The sequence below is a fragment of the Crotalus tigris genome, unplaced genomic scaffold (assembly GCF_016545835.1).
Source record: "Crotalus tigris isolate CLP2741 ecotype Arizona unplaced genomic scaffold, ASM1654583v1 scf7180000017833.3397121, whole genome shotgun sequence".
Classification (NCBI taxonomy): domain Eukaryota; kingdom Metazoa; phylum Chordata; class Lepidosauria; order Squamata; family Viperidae; genus Crotalus; species Crotalus tigris.
Window position 1 is genome coordinate 840,499 of NW_024096661.1, and position 20,357 is coordinate 860,855.

Genomic DNA, 20,357 nt, shown 5'->3' on the forward strand with positions numbered 1-20,357 from the left:
GCAGAATCCTTCAGGTAGCTCTATAGTTAATGTCACTAGTAGTCAGTAGTTTTCTAGGGGCCAGTCAATGCAAAGTTGAACTTCAATGTGTTTAATCATGGTTAGTTAAATAAGCCACGATTAGCTGTTTCACACATACTAAACAACAAATAACAATTTATACACAAGTGTGTTCTTGTAGCAAAAGCCAAACCATAATATGGTTTAGTCAGTGCAATGGGTAATTCTAAAGTCTGGGTTCAGCTTTATGGCTAGAACAGGTGTGTCAAACTCGTGACATCACGTGACGTCGCACGACGTATCGGAGCTTTTTCTCCATTACTGGCAATGGGGTGGGCGCGGTTTCCGCGATGCATCCAGCCCATGGGCCGGCAGTTTGACACCCCTGGGCTAGAAGGCATCCAAGCATTGTGTACCTCAAAGCAGCAATATGGGATGTAAACTAAATAACATACAGGTGGACCTTGACTTGAGCCGAATATTTCTGTTGCTAAATGAGACATTTGTTAAGTGAATTTTGCCCCATTTTATGACCTTTCCTACAACAGCTGTTATGTGAATCACTGCAGTTGTTAAGGTATAGTAACACAGCTGTTAAGTGAGTCTGACTTCCCCATTGACTTGGCTTGTCAGAAGGTTGCAAAAGGGGATCACATGACGCCCCCCCGGGATACTGCAACCATCATAAATACGAATCAGTTGCCAAGTATCCAAATTTTGATTACGTGACCATGGGGAGGCTGCGATGGTCATGAATGTAAAAAATGGTGATGTTACTTTTTTCAGTGCCATTGTTAACTTCAAACTGGTCACTAGATGAACTGCTGTAAGTTGAGCACTACCTGTATTTCTGTAATTTAGATTCTTAGCTACTTGACAGAAATCTAACTCTGCTCTGAGTAATAGTTCTGGCTTCGTGGTGTCCTTTCCGCCTTGTAGTTTTATTCAATATAAATATATATGAAAATGAATGAAAACTATATGGAAATGAATGGAACAAAATACTGTTTGTCTGCTGTGATGTTTAAAGGGATCTGCATATTTTTGTTTAGTATTATTTAATTAGTGACTCATTTGTTTTAACCTTTATTTACCAAACCAAGCCAGGCAACTGAATTTAATACTTCTTTCAACAGTCAGTAACATAGAAATAACAATGTTTTATCTTTGATAAAATATTTAATTCTGAGATGTAAACATTCACTTCTATTGTGTTTTATTAAAATACTCGAGATACACACACACACACACACACACAATTTTGACAGATTAGCCAGTGGCTCACTTTGACAAATTCAGCTTATTCTCAAGTAGTTTTCTCCAACTGGATGTCCACTAGATGTATTGGTCTTCCACTTTGACCCAAATCAGTATTGAACCATTGAAACTGGCAATGATAGGGGTTTGTTGATTTCTATAAATGTATAAGATTTATAAAAGAGTTGAATGCTACTAACATCCTCTTTGTTTTCTTCAGTGAGGATTCATTATAAAAGCTGTTGCCACAACAATAGCTGCTAGTAGAGCAGATGATGTGTTGTGAGTTAAATATTGACATAAAACACAGATGGCCCATTGAATCTTTGGTACTAATGCAGATTGTCTTCATTTTCATTCTTTCCTATTTGCAAACAAGTAATGCATATGAATTGCATTTACACCCATAAATGTCACATTCCGTATAAATAAGAAGGTGTGGTTTCTAATCTTAGATTATGCTACTTTCCCCCACATTCTTTACATATGTTGACAGGCAATGGCCATGTTGCCTAGGAATTCTGGGAATTGGAGTCTAAATGCAAACACATCTGGAGAGAACCCAGCTGTAGAAGGCTTCCTAAGTGAGCTGCTAATTTTTGACTTCCAGTTGGATACTCCACATAAGTATACAAAGAGAGTAAGTTTACTACATTGTAGCTCCCAGAAAGAGGTCTGAACCACAGCTCTGCAGCAAATTTTCTCCAACATAAGAGAACAAAAATAGTCCTTGACTTAAAACAATTTATTTAGTAACTGTTTGAAGTTACAACAGCATTGAAAAAAGTGAGTTATGACCATTTTTCATACTTACGAACACTGCAACATTCTCATGGTCACGTGATCAAAATTTGGATGCCTGGCAACTGGTTCATATTTATGACAGTTGCGGTGTGCCAGGGTCATGTGATTCCCTTTTGCAATCTTCTGATAAGCAAAGACAATGGAGAACCGTGTTATTAATTTAACAACTGCAGTGATTCCCTTAACAGTGGCAAGAAAGGTAAAATGGAGCAAAACTCACTTAGCAAATGTCTTGCTTAACAACAAAGTTTGGGCTAAGTTGTGGTCATAAACTGATGACTACTTGTAAAGGGGGAACAGGAGAATCTTAATATCTCAAAAGACATTCAGATATTCAAATTTCTATCAGACATCTGTTCTGGATGGAAAAAAAAATGGTTTCCTGAAGAAAATGCTTTGCAGGCATGGTAGTACGGTCCAAATATGATGGGAAGGGCAGTTTAACAGCTAGAAGATGTGAGATCAGGTCACCTGCAGTAATACTGCTTAATAGACAAATAAGCATATGAATGATTGAGTCCCATGTGCCTGGGCCAGATGCCTCCAGTCCTTAATCCTATGAAGATGGAATTTTCTTCAAGCTTCAGGTAGGTCTCCAAAATATATCTGATCATTCCATTCTGGTCCCAAATGGGAATATTTTGCTGAAGCTCTCCCTCTGATTTAATCCTCCTACCTAATTTAATGTTTTAGCTGTTTTAGCTGTTTTTATGTTTGTTTTTTTTTTAAAAAAACCTTTGTACATTGCCCAGAATCCACTGGAGTTGGGTTGAAAATAATAAGGAATGGTGGAGAAATGGGAAGGAGGAACTGATTAGCACTAGGTGAAGATGAACTGAATGGTTTTTGGTTGAAACATCTACACCCACTCATTGCCATCCTTTCATTGTTAAGCAATTTAACAACAAACTGCAAAGCAGTGAAAGTGAAGAGGGGTTAACATCTGACTAAAAACCTACCTTATAGTTGAAAGATCCAACAAAAAAAGGTAGTACTAGGCAACTACAGGCCAATTACCTGCTTTACCAATAACTTTCAAATTGCTAACCGGTATGGTAGTTGATGCAGTCAAACAGCATCTAGCTGAAAACAAACTCTTTCCACCTGAACAGACAGGAAACTAACCAAACACAGAGGAACAAAAGATCAGCTACTAATTATCAAGGCGATTTTGGAAAACCGTAGGAGTAGGAAGACCAACATGAATGTAGCTTGGATTGATTATAATGAGGCATTTTACTACCTGCCACATGCCTGGATAATCAAGTGCCTAGAAATAACAGGAGTGAGTAGACACATCAGAAGCTTTGTGCAAAGATCAATGATATAATGGAAGGCACAGTTGCTGATCAATGGTGATAGATTGGGGGGGATTAATATCAAGAGGAGTGTTTCAAGCAGAATCATGATCAGTACTCTTTGTTACTGTATTGGTTCCTCTGTCAAAAATACCAAACAAGGAAGCCCATGGTTACCAAACATTCAAAACATGTGCAAGGCAATCCCATCCCAAGAAGATTGCATATACTGACTACATACAATGACATAACAAAGTAGCAACAATGGTGCACTGAAAAATCTGCAAGAAATACCATTTGCTTGTAGGAAAAACTGGTGGGAGCGATAAAAATCCCAAATCCAGTCTAAACTTCTGACTGACTATGCCACCAACCATAATAAAAAATTCTCCCCGCAAGAGCTGGTTGACAGAAGGGTGGATGGGGGGGGGGGGGGTAGCTCCATCTTGCTTGTGAACTCTTGAATTGATTTCACGCTTTCTAACGCAGACAACTAGCTTGTAAAGTGAAGCGTCGTTCTGGCCTCCGCAAAGTTAGGGGGCGCTCTCGAATAGGGCCACAAGAGCGGTAAAGGCAGAAAACAGAGCCAGTCTTTCTTAGTTCTGCGTTGGGAAATGTAGGAAGGGGGAATCGGCTCAGATTGCCCGCGGAGGGAGGTGAGTAAGAAGCTGGAGGTCTTTTCGATGTCTTGCTTTTGTCTTCCTAGGAATGCTTCTCTTAGCATAGTAAAATATCGAAAAGAGCGCCTGGTCATCCATTCTAGCAGGGAGCTACTGCAAGGAGTTCCAGATCTGGGCTGGGGCGCTATCTGACAAAAGACCCGGACGCAGGGACAGTCCGGATTTTTTCCTGGTAGCTGTGCTACGGTTAGAAAAAGTTGCGAGCTCTTTACTTGTGCTTCGGCTTTCCACGTTGGTGATCTTAGGTTCAAACTTTGTTTTCTCAAAGTATGGCTGGGAAACTCTTCTAGGGAGTTTGGCTGCTTCCAGGAAAGCTTGCAGAATTGTTTTCAAAAATGAGATGCCGACATCGTGGTGGTCGATGGAGAATCATCCCCCAGGTTTTCCTCGCTTCCTGTTGTACTTCTTCCTTACCAAGGAAAATCCCTAAAGGAAAAAAGGTTGCACGTTAACTGTCGATGGCTAGTGATAGATCATCTGTGGATGAAAGCCCCCAGGCTGCTAATTTGGTGGAACGTATATTGGTGTAGAAAAATACCAGTCAAACTTTCCAGATTGGCAGATGGTCATCACGACACTTAAATAATAATGTAAGCAAGTATAATGAATGTTGGTCCAAGAAAAATCCATCTGTGACTGATATATATTAACTGGTTTATCTGAACTGGTTTATCAAGAAGATCTTGGTGATCAGCTGGATAAAAACGTCAACCTGGTGTGTAGCCAATATGAAAAAGGCAGATTCCATATTAGAAGTCAAAGGACAGGAATTGAAAATAGGATTGCTAATATAATGAAAATATATGGCAAAGATTACTCTATTATTATTACTTTATTTTAAATGCAGTTTTGGTCATCACATTTTCAGACGGGTTTTACAGAGCAAAAAAAGATGCAGAAGGGCAATCAAAATAATTAGAAGTCTAGAGCAGTTCCCCTATGAAGAAGAATTATAATAGTCTTTAGTTTGGATGATGGAGAATAAGATACCTCAAATGCATAGCATAGACCATATGTCCTTTCTCACAGTTTTAAAACTCAGCGGCATTCCCTGAAATATGCACACCTTTGAGCATCAAATGCATTATTTTCCTGGAATTGTAGGGGATATAGGCAAATGTGGAATACATGCACATGCCTAGGCCACCTCACTTTTTTTCAGCTCCAGAATGCTGGATATCTCTAATTAGGGGATAGCCCAAGTTTATATGCTGAGCCAGGTTTTAAGACCAAAGTGGGAATCAAGTGTATCTCCAGGGGATTCTACTCCATCTTAAAATACTGGTTGATGGCAAGTTAGAGTGGGAGGGGCTATCACCCTCTAATCCAATCTTGTCAGCTTTCCAGATGCCTCCACCATTTGATTCTACAGGGCATCTCCCATGTAATATCAGGATGTCTGCAGATGTAACATGCATTACCTTTATGAACTTCAGCTGCTTCCATAAATGCTTCTGAATTAAACAACTTTTTGATTGATTTGAACTCACAGCTCTGGAACAATATTGTGCCAACTTGTTGGACTCCAGTTCCCATCTTCCCTAACTGATGAACAGTGAAGTAAGTCATAGATCAATGTATCTAGATAACTCAACATTGTGGAAGGCCAAAACACTGGATTATCAAGTGGATCATACTATTAAACTAAGATTAATGGGAAGTTACACAATTTCCTTTATACTAATGTATTGTTCTGTTTAGTTTGGCTATATTGACTAGCAGTGTTTGAATTTCTACCCGACATTGGCAGGAAGTAATCCTGATGTATAATGTTATTGCTGCTTTCTGGAATGTTATGCTGAGGCCCAGATTAAATGCTTTCTGTTTATATGCTATAGTTTGCTTAGGCTTTTTTGTTTGTTTTGTTTTGACAGAAAGCTGCTAAGAAAGAAAAATGGGATAATTATTCAAGGTTTTTGGCTAGCAACCCCCAGGAGGTATCCCATCACTGCATTTTCCAGATTTGGGAAATAATAGACATGGACTTTTATTATTTGTATTTGTCAATTAGATTGCAATTAGAATACAGGATACTAGTGAAGTGTCACACAGTCCAAATATTTCTGCCACAGTAAGATGTCTTCAGCACCGCATCCTCCAGGTGTTCCTCCAGATGTTCCGCATGAAGCACCCAAAAAGAAAGATTATCGAATTCCAGGACTCCGAGGTGCCCAAACTACTACTTTGTTCCGTGCTGTGAATCCAGAACTTTTCATTAAACCTGTAAGAGAATAACAATTATTTGGGGCAGCTGATTTAAATACATCCATATTTTTGCTTGCACATCAGTTGCATAGTTACATGGCTATAGCTATTAACATCTGAGGAATTGTTTGGGTTTGGGTTTTGGTTTAGTATGATATATGAGCCTAATCTTTATATTTTGGATTTATAGTTAACGACTTAGCATTTTATCTAAATCCAATCAATTATGGTTTATTACATTTAAGTAAACCCAGGTATAATATGTTGTTTAAGAGGTCATTTATATTTCACTTCTGATAACTTTCCATTTTTAATTCAGACATAACATTAGTTTTGATAGAAAAAAGTTGGTAACTTGCTAATTAAAATAATATGATATTAAAATACTTTAGCCACTATCTTTTTTTAACATGAATAGGAGAACTATATTGACCTCTATACTCTTACCAGCAACTATTAAGATTTTATAAATGAAGAAGTAATTTGCCTGTTGAATTAAGCTTTCAGAGGCCAGTGGGTATTTCTATAACTGTATTGAATTGTTGATAAAATACTATAAAACCTAATTGGTCATGAATAGGAGCATATTTAAAATGTATGGGAAAACAACATGCAATTCGGATGAGACCCATTTTGTCCAAACAAACATTTCACACTCAAGGAACACACAGTCTCTGTAAAAAAAAAAAAAAAGGCATTGAGGAACTAAAGATGATTAACTATTCATATTTTATATACCTTACTCAACTAAGTCATTTCATTGTAATTTACATGCCTTTTGTTTCATAATAAATCAGGCAAATAGTTGGGAACATTGCCTTTAATGACTTTAAAAAAGCTTGACTCTTAGGGGGCTACACAAATACATTAATGCTGCTATTTTGGCAACAGTACAGACGTATTTTGGTACTGCCTTCAAATTCTCATTCTAGCCTAAAGCCCTGGGCGGTCTTAGTAGTCTCCCTTTCAACTACTAAGCAGGTCCCTCCTTGCTTACTTAGTTTTTCCAAAATCAGCAAGATGACCCAAGTGCTGCCACTTGCTGTGGTTTTTCAAAAGAACTGTTGGAGAACTGTATTCCACTTATACAGAGGACTGCAGCCTTAATTCTAACCATTTCCTTTTCTCCTTGAAAGCTGGATGAAGATGAAAAATAAAATAGGTCATCAGGGCATAGCTTAATAAAATACTTTAAAGACGCATGGAGCATAGAACATGGATTAAATAAAATGTCTGGATTTCAAACTATTTTTTTCATTTTCACAGAACAAAGCAGTTATGGCTTTTGGCCTTGTGACAATTACTCTTTGTGTAGCTTATATTGGGTACTTGCACGCACAACAAGAAAACAAAAAGGATCTCTATGAAGCTATCGACAGTGAAGGAAACAGACTTATGAAACGCAAAACCTCTAAATGGGACTAAAGAAAATTATGGTCATTGTTGATATTAACATGGAGGAAGACTTGATTTTCTGAACGGTGACTTTCAGGATTTTGTCTGAAGCATTAGCATTAATTTTTATACAATAGTGAATTAAAAAACAATTATCCAGTTTAAATATCAGTGTGAAATTCTATTATCTATTAATATTTTGAATAAAGTACATTATAAATAAAAGGAGTACTGTAGAATATGTGTGTCTTATTTCTTATCTATACTGTGTCAATAGATGCTTTAGAATCATTACCAAAACTTCGCTGCCTGATTTTAAAGTTTATTATTAAGCATCAGTGTTTAGTAAGTCACTCAAAAAACATTCCTAAAATGTGTCTTTTGTATAATCATGCAGTTGTGCAAATTTTTAATATTCAAATATTAAATAAGAGAAACTGTGCCATAGTCTCTTCCAAAATAATGTATTTATGATTTAGTGTTTTGAATAATTGATGGATTGATATTTTTCACTCAAGGCAATAAAACTAATCTGTTAAAATATATTTCCATGAGTTACTTCAATGTTTTGAGCTTCCCTCCATGAGTTACTTCAATATTTTGAGCTTCCCTGCATATTTCCATTTAATGGAATATTAAGTTTTTGGTTTAAATATTTGGATAGTAAATATGGTAATAATTCACGTACATTGTTTTAGAAAAGCAAATGAGACTTTTATCAATTATAAAAATATTCCAAGATGCTAAGTAATATTAATTGATGTCTCAAATGCTTTTATGAGCAAAACTTACTTTGCCTAGCAACAGTTACTAGGTGGGATTTAACTCATAACCTCAGACACAGTCATGACAACATAAGTAGTTTCTTAATGAGCTCCTGAAGAAGCAGGTGGATACATATCTTGCCATATAATGGTGGTCCTTTTCTCTTTCTTCCACTGACCATCTTGCCATACAATGCTGAAGCCACCTTATTTATTCCACTGACATGCACAAACTCAAAGGAACACCAAATATAATTCAGCTTTGAATGGAAGAAATTAAGTTTTTGTATCTGCATCTGAATAAGTTACTTCATTCTCTTCAAAGGAGGGAAAAGATCTCATGCAATCATGATTAGAAATCCAGATTTTGATACATTTGTTTGCTGTGCTGTTTGTTCAAAACTAATTCCACCGCCTCCTACACCAGAGACCTTTGACCGGATTAGGGAATATAAACCTTATAAAACTCGGTATTATACACACAAAGATATATTGGGTAAGTCAATCTCCTCAATAACCTATGATGATTCATATATTCGACATATTCTAAAGAATCTGCATACAAGAACATGAACAATCTTAGTTATTCATATGAACAATAAAATGGGAGAAAAAAATAGGAAAAAAGGCTGCAAATATCATTAAGGAAAAGAGCCATCTTTGGTCTAGTAGGGAAGATAGCTTTCTGCTTGATATCAAAAAGGAGGAAAATGAAATGTATGGAGATTTATAAATTTGTTACTTGTATCTAAGTGCGTACAACATCATTCTGTGCTTTTGAATAATTGGATGGTCCAATGGTCCATAATATGGAAAACAGGATTCTTCAACTCAAGGACCTGCGTAAATTATTAAATATTGCTTTAATGGGCTTTGAGTATATATTTTAAATTTCTTTATAATTAATACGTTGATGGAAGAGGCAACTATCCCTGGGCTCAGTGAGAGAGACTGGGTTCAAACATATTAAACTTCCATGTTTCGTTTAATTTAGATTAGATATATTGTGTGAATCCAGCTATGGTGATTCATAAATCCTAGTTTATGACTTAGCATGTATGCGAATATGGACAGTTATACTTTTTCCAACAAACCATGGTTAAGCAAAGTATGGCTTAAGGTGTAAATTTGATGCTTTTGTGTTCACTCATTCAGAGAACACAGCGTTAATCTGGCAAAGGAACCAGTGGCTTTCTTTGGCTTTGAATGGAGAAACTTTTAAGATCAGTAAAAGACTTGGCCTGGCTTACTGTAGTATGCAATATGCCTAATGCTTGGATTTTGCAGTTACACATTATTAATTTTGCCCCTTCAACCCATCCATGACAAAATTAGTGCTATAATTAGTATGCTTATTTATCCCCAATTTCTATGGTATAATCATTGCATCACATGATTATTAATTATTTCTGGCCTGCGTGATCTTCTGATCACTTTGGAAAGAAAACTAGAGCAAACTCGATACCTCTAGTGCTGGTTGTCCAGCAGGGTAGAATGCTTGCTTCAGATATTGAAGTTAACTGCATAAAACTGAAGATCCTGAGTGTCCAACCTGGGCAATTTTAAGACTTGTGAACTTCAGCTCCCAGAATTCCAGCCAAGTGGGGAAGTTGAAGTCCACAAGTCTTAAAGCTGCCAAGGCGGGGCACCCCTTCTGTAGATGGAATACTCTACCAGGATCCCTCAGATGGAACAGCATCCAATGGTACATCATAAATATCTGTACAAATCGATCTTGCCATTGCCATGTAATCTGCTGAGACAAGCTGAAATGTGGAATATTTAGGGTAGAGATAGGGGATTTATGACCTGTGGTGGCACAGTGGTTAGAATGCAATATTGCAGGCTAACTCAGCCCATTGCCAGGAGTTCGATCCTGACCGGTTCAAGATTGACTCAGCATTCCATCCTTCCAAGGTCTATATAATGAGGACCCAGATTGTTGGGGGGCAATATGCTGACTGTAAACTGCTCAGACAGTACTGTAAAGCAGGGATCCCCAATCCCCAGTCTGTGGACTGGTACCAGGCTGCAGCATGCTAGCAACCAGTCCGCACAAACAAAGCCCCATCCGCAAGATGCAGGCAGCACACAAAACCATGCACTCTCCAGTCCACGGAAAAACCTTTTTCCATGAAACTGGTCCCTGGGGCCCAAAAGGTTGGGGACTTTTGCTGTAAAGCACTATGGAGCAGTATATAAGTCTAAGTGCTATTTCTATTTCCATCTCTCCCAAAATTATTGGGTTAAATTCTTATCAAGCCTAATCAGAGACTGGCAGCTTAACATTCATAACTTTTCTTATATGTTTAATTAATATAAGTATGGCACGTTTGATTGTGCACACTAGTCTTCACAAAATGATGGTAATGGTTTAATGCTTTTAAATTAAACTTTTGATTATTTAATGGCATGTGTGACCAAATAATCCATATATAATATATGCTGTGGCCTTCAATTATATTACTTTATATAGAGATCGGAGCAGACCTTAAGCAAGAAGATATAGACCAAAGAGAACAGGAAATACAAAAACGAATAGAAAAAGTGCAAACTAAACTCTTGCTTCAGGTAAAACTATTCTTCTGTGATGTTAAATATAAACCTTCCTGATGTTTACGATGTAATGCAGATTTCCCTTGTGATGCATGTTAATAGATGTTATAGATATATCAGCAGTATTGGTACAAATCAGGTATAGATTTGTCTTAATGTTGTTTAATAATAACAGTTGGAAGAGACTTTGGAGGTCTTCTAGTCCAACCCCCTGCGCAAGCAGGAGGCCCTATATCATTTTAGACAAGTGGCTATTCAGTGTCTTTTCAAAAGCCTCCAGTGATGGAGCACCCACAGCTTCTGAAGACAACTGTTCCGTTGGTTAATTATTCTCACTGTTAGGAAATTTCTCTTTAGTTCTAGTTTGCTTCTCTCCTTGATTAGTTTCCATCCATTGTTTCTTGTCTTGCCTTCCAGTGCTTTGAAAAATAAGCTGACCTCCCTCTTCTTTGTGGCAGCCCCTCAAATATTGAAAGACTACTATCAAGTGACCCCTAGTCCTTCTTTTCACTAGACAAACCCAATTCTTGCAACCATTCTTCGTATGTTTTAGCCTCCAGGGTCCTACTCATTTTTGTTGCTTTTCGCTGCACTCTTTCCAGAGTTCAACATCTCTTCTTTTTTAATGTGGCAATCCTTTTTATAGTAGTTTTTGCCTATACAAAAAAAAAAACCCTTGATAGAATCTAAATCAGGGGTTCTCAGCCTTGGCAACTTTAAGACGTGTGGACTTCAACTCCCAGAATTTCTCAGCCAGCAAAGTCCACACGTCTTAAAGTTGCCAAGGTTGAGAATCCCTGACCTAAATGCTATCTGTCCTTAACCAATAATCTTCGGTTTAAATATCCTATGGATTTCTTCCCAAAGGGTGACAATAAAAGTTCAAATCTAGACCACGTGCTTAAGGTTCCAACTTCTCAATTGCATTTCCAATTAGGCCATGAATTTTACTTTTTAGAACATTGTCTGAGGTGTTCAATATACATGAAGTGGAATTTTATTGTATTAACTTCATTTTAAGTTTAAAAAAGCACTGGAGTTAGCTGAAGTACAGACAGACGCAAATATTTGTAATAATAAAAATAAAAAAAAGCCTCCTCCAGAGGGCTACTCTTATGTTCTTCTCAAATTATGAAGAATTACAGATAGTCCTTGACTTACAATCACAACGGAGCCCAGAATTTCCATTGCTTTTCCAGGCTGTTGTTAAGTGAGTTTTGCCCCATTTTATGACCTTTTGTGCCACAGTTGCTAAGTGAATCACTGCAGTTGTTAAGTGAATCATCAGCCATTAGGCAAATCTGGCTTCCTCTGCATTTGTTGGAAGCGGGCTGGGAAGATTACAAATGGTGGTCACGTAACCCCAGGACACCGCAACCAACATAAATGACATGCCAGTTGCCAAGTGCCTGAATTTTGTTCACGTGACCATGGGGAGGTTGAAATGGTTGCAAGTGTGAACACTGGTCGTACGTCACTTTTTTCACTTCTGTTGTAATCTCAAACGGTCACTAAACAAATGGTTGTAAGTCAAGGACTACTGTAACTAATCTGGGGTTAGAGTTGACTTCTGCTTGGGCAATAACGCTTTCCCTTCTGGAACAACTCTTCTGGAATGGGTTGGGGAGGACACAATGGGAGAAGAATCAATGCCATGAACAATGGCAACTCTGTTGCTAAAGAGTCCTCCTAGCCATTGAGATTGTACCGTGTGATCAGTCCTGCGTGACGTCTTTAGCACAGTTGTACTAACCAACTGCTTCTATTCGCGGCCTGTTTTGTAGGCTGAGGTAGCAAAAGAAGATGCAGTAGAAGATGCTCTTAATCACGCTGAAGCACTACACAAGAAAGATATTAAAGAACTTAAAAAGAAACATGAACAAACATTAGAAGTCAGTAGTAATTTTATTTTTTCTATCCACCCTATGAAATAATAACTCAATGCTTTGGAACTTACATAGACCTATCGTTAGCATAAGAAACCGATTTCTGGTGATTTGAGATTCTTCCTTCTACAGCAGTGTTTCCCAAACTTGACAATTTTAACGCACGTGGACTTCAACTCCCAGACTTCCACAGCCAGCAACGCTGGCTGTGGAATTCTGGGAGTTGAAGTCCACGTGCCTTAAAATTGTCAAGTTTGGGAAACACTGTTCTACAGTATATGCATATCTCATATCATTTCCAAGGGTTGCCTAACCCTTGGGAACCCATTGGCAAGGGGACAGAGAAAAGAAGGTAATAAAAAAGTCCATTCACTTTACAGGTAGTACTGGTCTTACAACAGTTCATTTAGTGACCATTCACAGTTACAACGGCACTGAAAAAAAGTGATTTATGACCGTTTTAAACACTTACAACCGTTGCAGCATCCCCCAGATCAAGTGATCAAAATTCCGGCACTTGGCAACTGACTCATATTTATGACAGTTACAGTGTCCCGTTTTGCGACCGTCCGACCAGCAAAGTTAATGGGGAAGCCAGAGTCACTCAACAGCCATGTTACTAAATTAGCAACTGCAGCGATTCACTTGACAATTGTGGCAAGGAAAGTCATAAAATGGGGCAAAACTCACCTAACGAATGTAACAAATATTTCACTCAGCAAATGAAATTTTGGGTTCAATTGTGGTCGTAAGTTGGGGACTACCTGTACAGAATTCTACTTATTTGTGAAAGTAAAAATAGGTACCAGATCGTTATGAGCACGTAGAAAGTACAGAAGATGTTATCTTTCCCAGATTTTAATCAGGGTCACATATCTGCTCTCACCCTACATTCTAGTGGTCTAAATCTTCTAATTTTTCCCTCCAACATGCTGGGTTTTTACACACAAGGAAGCTTAGGAAAGGATTCAGAGCCTCAACCTTCCTCTGCAGGCATATTCCTTCCAGACTCTTATTTAAAGCAGGAGGAAGAAATTGTAATTCTTTCTTTTGTTCTGATTGTTTGTTCTTCTGATGCCTTTATTGGTGTATTTATTTTTTGCTAAAGAATACGGTGAAGAAAACAAGGACCGAAATGCTGCAGCACCTGGAACTGGAGCTGAAGAGAGAATCAGAAGCTGCTGAGCAGAGGAACACTCACAAACTGCAGCGGATGATGCTACAGCTGGCTATGGAAAAAATGGCAGCTGTAGCTGACGGGAGGCAGGATGAGAGACACAAGGCAGCTGTACTTCTCGCCAAACAGGAAAAGTACTGAGCTTAACTATCCCATGTCCTTAAAAAACAAAAATCAGTCTGATTTCTCATCAGGCATTGGATTTGATCTAGAACAGTGATGGCGAATCTTTTAGAGACTGAGTGCCCAAACCGCAACCCAAAACCCACTTATTTATCACAAAGTGCCAGGGCCACATCAGCATTGTGGTGCCCTGGGGGGGGGGCAGGGAGGCGCCTCTGCTGCCTTTGCATGGGGGTGCAAAAATGGGCCACTGTGCTGCAAGGCGCAAAAACGACCGCTGCCACACCTCGGGGTGCAGATAAAAGGCGCTGCACCACGCAAGAATGGGGCAGGGTTAGTGAGTATCACACAAGCACTAGTCCCGTCCCATTTGCAGTGCGTGCATGCTCATGCATGCATGCATGTAAAATGCTTCCCCCTCCCTTTCCTTCCAGTCCACCAATCGACAATGGTTGGTGAGCTCTGCTCTACCACCTCTACTCGAGCTTGCTAGTCAGCCGCTTCGCCTCCTTTGTGCTGGGCAGGGCTCCTGCTCCGGGTGGTGGCCTGATGGACCTGCTGCTGGCGAAGGTGGCGCGTGTGCCAATAGAGAGGGCTCTGAGTGCCACCTCTGGCACTCATGCCATAGATTCGCCATCACTGATCTAGAATTTCCTGAAGGGAAGAAATCCTCCTCAAACTGCTCTGTGCTAATGTAGAGGAATCTAGTGTAGTAGGCCTTTGTGCTATGCATATAAATGTAGTCTATTCTTTTGCTAGTATTTTAAATAATTATGTACAAGGCCATTACCTTTTGCTAGTTAAAGCATTCTTCTTGCTTTAATCTCTTTTCCCATTTAAGGACAATATGCTGCTAAAAAAAGGTCCCTCTTTATGCTGGCAAAAGCCATATCTGAGATGATGGGGCCTATATCCCTATTTAAAAATTGAATTAACTCATTGCAAAGTGATAAAGGTACTGCTTGAGTCATGCCTCCTCAACTTTAGACAATTATTAGTGACTAATTAGACAGTGAAAACGTTTTGTTCTATGAATTGCCATATATTATCAGAAATCCTAAATACTGTATGATCAGATGTTGAATATATAAAGGAAGCTATACTGGAGAAGAGCAGACTGTGCAATTATTAAATCAGCTGGGAAGGAATACCCATATTTTTTTTTTACTTCTTTTGTGATAAGAGCCTACTCTTCAAAGATGGCTAAAATCACCATCTCCAAATGTAATGGAGTAATAGCAAGAAATAAGAAGCTTTGTAATTTATCTCCTCAACCTTAATTACAGAAATTTCTAAAATGTAAATTTTTTGAAAAAATTAAATGTGTTTCGAAAAAGAAAATTCTGACCTGTCCAGCTGTTATTGTGTCTAGTACAGATTAATAGGCTTTGCAATTTTTCACTGAGTCAGAATAGCCAACTCCCTAACAATGTGTTCATGGGTGCAAGCTTGTGTGAGAGAATAATATGAGTTTTGGCATTTAGATTTTGTCAGACCCGTTAGATCAGGGGTAGGCAACCTTGGCTCTTTTATGACTCGTGGACTTCAACTCCCAGAATTCCTGAGCCAGCCATGCTGAGGAGAAAAGGAGAGGTTTCCATACTGAGCCATGCTGGCTCAGGAATTCTGGGAGTTGAAGTCCACGAGTCATAAAAGAGCCAAGGTTGTCTACCCCTGCGCTAGATATATCAGACTAAGAAAATACAAGTAGTCCTCAACCTGTAACAGTTCATTTAGTGATCATTTGAAGTTACAACGGCACTGAAAAAAAGTGACTTATGACCGTTTTTCACATGTACAACCGTTGCAGCAACCCCATAGTCACGTGATCAAAATTTGAATGATTGGCAACTGGTTCATATTTTATGACGGTTGCAGCCTCCCTGGGTCATGTGATCACCTTTCGCGACCTTTTGACAAGCAAAGTCAATGCAGAAACCAAATTCATTTAACAACTGTGTTACTGAGTTAACAACTGCAGTGATTCACTTAACAACCGGGGCAAGAAAGGTCATAAAATGGGGCAAAAATCATTTAACTGTCTTGGTTAGCAACAGAAAGTTTGGGTCAGTTGTGGTCATAAGTTGAGGACTACCTGTAACTCCATAGGAAGTGCTAAAACTACTTTTCTTGAGGCTGGCTATAATAATGGAATCTTGAAAATATCATTGTGCTGGAATTTCTCCCTCGTAGTAAATTAGGGAGGTGTCTATTTGAGCTGCTTTTGAATATTATCTGTCTGTTGCGGGTTTAAAGTACTGTGTTTCCCCTAAAAATAAGCCCTAGCTTGATTTTTAGGGATGAGCCTAATGTAAACCCTACCCCCAAAATAAGCCGTAGTTTTGGGACGAGGTGCACACCTAAAAATCAAGCTAGGGCAGGGGTGGGGGGTTGGAGATGCCCCACGCACCCCGCACTCACTTACCAGGCCTCCCGTGAATTGATACCTGCCTCTCCTCGCTGGCCCACTTCTTCTGCAGCATCCCCTGGCCTCTTTTCACAGTCGGGCCTTTCAATCCATAGCTCGGTTCTCGGCTGCAGAGGTCTTTCCAGAAGGCCTCTAACGGTGAAATGCAGGCCGGAGCTGCATTCTCAGCTGCAGAATGAAGCTGCTACTTTGGCTGCAGAAGTGGGCTAGCTGGGCAGGTCTGTTGATGCCGCCACCGCGAGGTGAGTGGAAAAGACAGCCTCCCCCACAAATAAGACCTGGTGCCTCTTTTGGAGGCAAAAAAAAATAATAATAATAAGACCGGGTCTTATTTTCACGGAAACACTATGTTTCACACACTCATCCCTCCAATGCCTTGGTAACGTATATTGCATATTTCTGTCAAGGTTATCTTCTTATTCCACAGATTTCACTCTGGGCTTATTCTTTTTTCTTCCCTTCGCTGCCTAAATAATTTTATAATTGAATTAAACAATCTACATAAACCTAAGTTCAAAATCACTTGCGATGGAAATCATTTCTAAACGGATGGTATGTTTTTTCCTTTCATTCATCCAGAAAATTTTTGGAGCAAATCCACCAAGCTGGGGTAATCGCTAATGAAATTTATCAGAAGAACCTGCAACGGTTAGCCTGGGAGAAAAAACATGAATTGGAAACTGCCTTTAAGGTCTCTCAAAAGGAATTTGAGGAAGAGACTAGGAAACTGCTTGAAACTGCTGATAATATTCGCGAGGCTCAGCTTGAAGAAGTGAACGTTGAAGTGAACAGGAAAGAAAGTGAAATCCTGTCTCTGAACCAGCAACTGGAATATATGACAGCCTGGAAAAACAGCCTGGAAGCTGAAATATTAGAAACCAGGGAAGCTTTTCAGAAATACATTAACGTCACATTTCCCCAGCTTGCCCCGGGGCAAGCAGATTTCATCTTACCGTTCCGAAAAATATCTGCATTCACAGACTCTGGGGTAGAACAGTAAGATCAATATCCATCACGAAAGACTCTCTGTGGAGTAGTGCATTGGCTCCAGAGATGTCAATGTGGCATAAGGGAATGCGCAGGTGCTGGGAAGAAAGAAAGAATTCCTCTGTAGAATGAACATGTGGCTGAAAGGGAACTTAAATGCTTCTTTATTCATGGGCCAAGAACAAACCAATGCAGCATTAGGTCCATAGCTCAAGGTTAAAATATGGGGTTCTGACATTTGTGTATCAAGGTAGTCCTCAACAACCACAGATGAGCCTAAATTTAAGCAAGACTCACGTTAAATGAGTTTTGCCCCATTTTACGACCATAGTTGTTAAGTGAACCTGGCTTCCCCATTGACTTTGCTTGTCAGAAGGTCGCAAAAGGTGATCACATGACCCAGGGACACGACAACCGTCATAAATATGAGTCAGTTGCCAAGCGTCTGAACTTTGATCACATGTCAGTAGGGATGCTGCAAGGGTCATAAGTGTGAAAAATGGTCATGTCACTTTTTTCAGTGCTGTCGTATCTTTGAACAGTCACTAAATGAATGGTTGTGAGACGAGGACTAACCTGTACAACAAATTCTGATTTCAGTATTTCAAATATCAGTACTGTCAACTGGAAGTTCATATGGTTTCAAAAATATGTGAAATCTGATCACAGCTAACAACAAATTTACGCACAATACATTTTGGGGAGCAGCGTCAGCTTCCCTCATTTTCATAACTGCTTTAGCTTGCTGTATTGTACATGAGATTTAAATTGCTGATTCTTTGGGTTAAATAATAACCTCTGTAATATTATATGATTTTTTAAAATATTACCTTACCTAGTCCATAACCTACTTTAACCTTTCTACTGTACATTCTGCGCAGCTTGTAGAGCATGGAGGCCTCAATACTACTGTCAAATCCATTTTTATGGTCACTCAATTCTCCCCTCCCCCCCCAGCAATGCAAAAATTAAATTCTTTGGTTGTAATCAATACTTTGCTGGAGAACGCTATGCTAAAGTCTATCATACACCTACCTCCACAAAGTTCTTTTCCAGGATTGCTGGAAGTGCAAAGTGCTTCCATTTTATGAAAGGAAGGAAACTTTTTAAAAAGTATCAAAAATCCAAATAGTCAAATAACCAATAAGATGGTTTAATAAGAAGTCATAATGTTAGAATCCAGGTTAAGTCTTAGGTGATGAAAGCTATCTAGGATGTGACTTATGGCTGAGTCCATGCAGTGATGTCAGCCTTTTTTTGAGTAAGGGGGTTAGTCCTCATTTCAACAAAAGGATATTTTGTGTACAGCAGTGAGCCTCACACTAGTTACACTACCTGTAATATTTGAGCCCTACTCTAGGGCAGTTTTGCATGAGTATGTTAAAGTGATTCGACACTACTGGATTATTTGAGTAAGGTGGGGAGGTGGGGAAGCATTCCAGAGGGCAGATGCCATCACTGGGAAGGCACACCTCCTAAATCTCTTTGAATGAGAATGTTCCAAGGAAGAGATCTAGAACATGCTCACTTTGTTAGAGTATATAGAGGAGAGGAGAGAAACCGCCAGAGACAATTGGTCGCATAAATAAATAGCATAGTCCGGTGCCATGAATGGCTTTATAGGTGACAATCAGCACCTTAAATTGCACTCAAAAGCCTCCATAGAGCCAGTGCAGCTTGTAAAGTAGATGTGTGACCAGGTCTACCTGCACTGTTGAATTCGACACCAACTGTAGCTTCCAGACAGTCTTCAAGGCTAGCCACATTATGAGCACAATGCAGAAGTCTAACTGAGAGAGATGACTAAGTCATGCGTGGCAATAAGCAGTGCCTCCAGGTGCCCGGAATGGATGCAATTGGTAAGCGGGATAGATGAATTTCCAATATTGGCCCCCCGATTTAAACTGCATGTGATTAAAAGGCTCTACAGGTAGTTTGTTGTGGAAACACAGACTGAACTTGGGACTTGCCAAAAAAACCCAACTAGGAACATTACAGGTAGTGAAAAACAGCTTCAAATATTTAGTTAGGAAAGGGGGAGGCACACCCTGAGAGCAGAATCCTGGCACTGCTTATTAAAATATATTCAGATTCTCTCTCTCTCTCTCTCTCTCCATTACACACACACACACACACACACACACACACACACACACAAACTTTTCTTGGGAGAGGGGGGAAGGAGAGGAAGAGGAAGAAGGAGAAGGAGGAGGAGGAGGAGTTTCCATTTAGGATTCCACAAATGAGAGTGATTACTTACCTGGAAGAATCCTAGGAAAAGATTTATAATAACTGTACTACCAAGTGCCTGATGACCAGAAGGAGGGAGAGAGTTTCGCTGCCATCTAGTAGTCTTCCGAAGTTTCAAATGGTGCCTCTGCTTAGAGATCTCGAGGGAATCTTGTCATTTGGAGGGGTATTTTCAGTATCCATAGTACTTTATAACCATTAAAATGTTTAGAACAGGATGTGCATCTTCGCGCCTGCAGTTAGTTGACGGAGCTTATTTACCGCATCTCTAGCTACCTGACACGTGTCTATTAAATGTATATTAGGAATGTATACAGTCTGCAGCTTATGACGAAACAGCCAGTCTTTCTCCTCAAAGTGTGAAATGAACACAAGTATCTTGGAATAAAATCAGGCCATTGGTCAGGAAGGTAAAGGATGAATCCCCCAAATATAAGGGGATTCGGCTGAGATGCCGACTTAGGACGACGCGGAGAAGGAAAACAGCCACCATCAACCCGAAGAAAGGACAGAAGACAGGCAGAAACTCGTTTAGCCCCGCCCTTCA

The 20,357-nt window shown here is 39.3% G+C and overlaps 2 protein-coding genes and 1 long non-coding RNA gene across 4 annotated transcripts; 2 read left to right on the forward strand and 1 right to left on the reverse strand.

Moving 5' to 3' along the window:
* Positions 1-3,915: 3,915 nt before the first annotated feature.
* Positions 3,916-7,867, forward strand: SMIM8 (small integral membrane protein 8). 2 transcript variants are annotated; one of them, XM_039343084.1, is made up of 4 exons: positions 3,916-4,015; positions 5,532-5,599; positions 6,112-6,262; positions 7,511-7,867. In XM_039343084.1, the coding sequence occupies exons 3-4, from the start codon at positions 6,116-6,118 to the stop codon at positions 7,667-7,669; spliced, it is 306 nt and encodes a 101-aa protein (XP_039199018.1). In that variant the 5' UTR covers positions 3,916-4,015; positions 5,532-5,599; positions 6,112-6,115; the 3' UTR covers positions 7,670-7,867. The 2 variants fall into 2 exon arrangements, with proteins under 2 accessions (XP_039199018.1, XP_039199019.1); XM_039343085.1 differs by lacking the exon at positions 3,916-4,015 and having other exon boundaries at positions 4,022-5,599.
* Positions 5,889-20,337, reverse strand: LOC120307876. The gene is made up of 3 exons (XR_005556681.1): positions 19,821-20,337; positions 17,527-17,658; positions 5,889-6,260 (listed from the first exon to the last, which is right to left on the reverse strand). It is a non-coding gene; the product is annotated as an uncharacterized LOC120307876 (long non-coding RNA).
* On the forward strand, positions 8,292-17,573 carry CUNH6orf163 (chromosome unknown C6orf163 homolog). Its single transcript, XM_039343083.1, has 5 exons — positions 8,292-8,899; positions 10,880-10,974; positions 12,744-12,851; positions 13,954-14,156; positions 17,153-17,573. The coding sequence occupies exons 1-5, from the start codon at positions 8,752-8,754 to the stop codon at positions 17,571-17,573; spliced, it is 975 nt and encodes a 324-aa protein (XP_039199017.1). The 5' UTR covers positions 8,292-8,751.
* Positions 20,338-20,357: the final 20 nt, after the last annotated feature.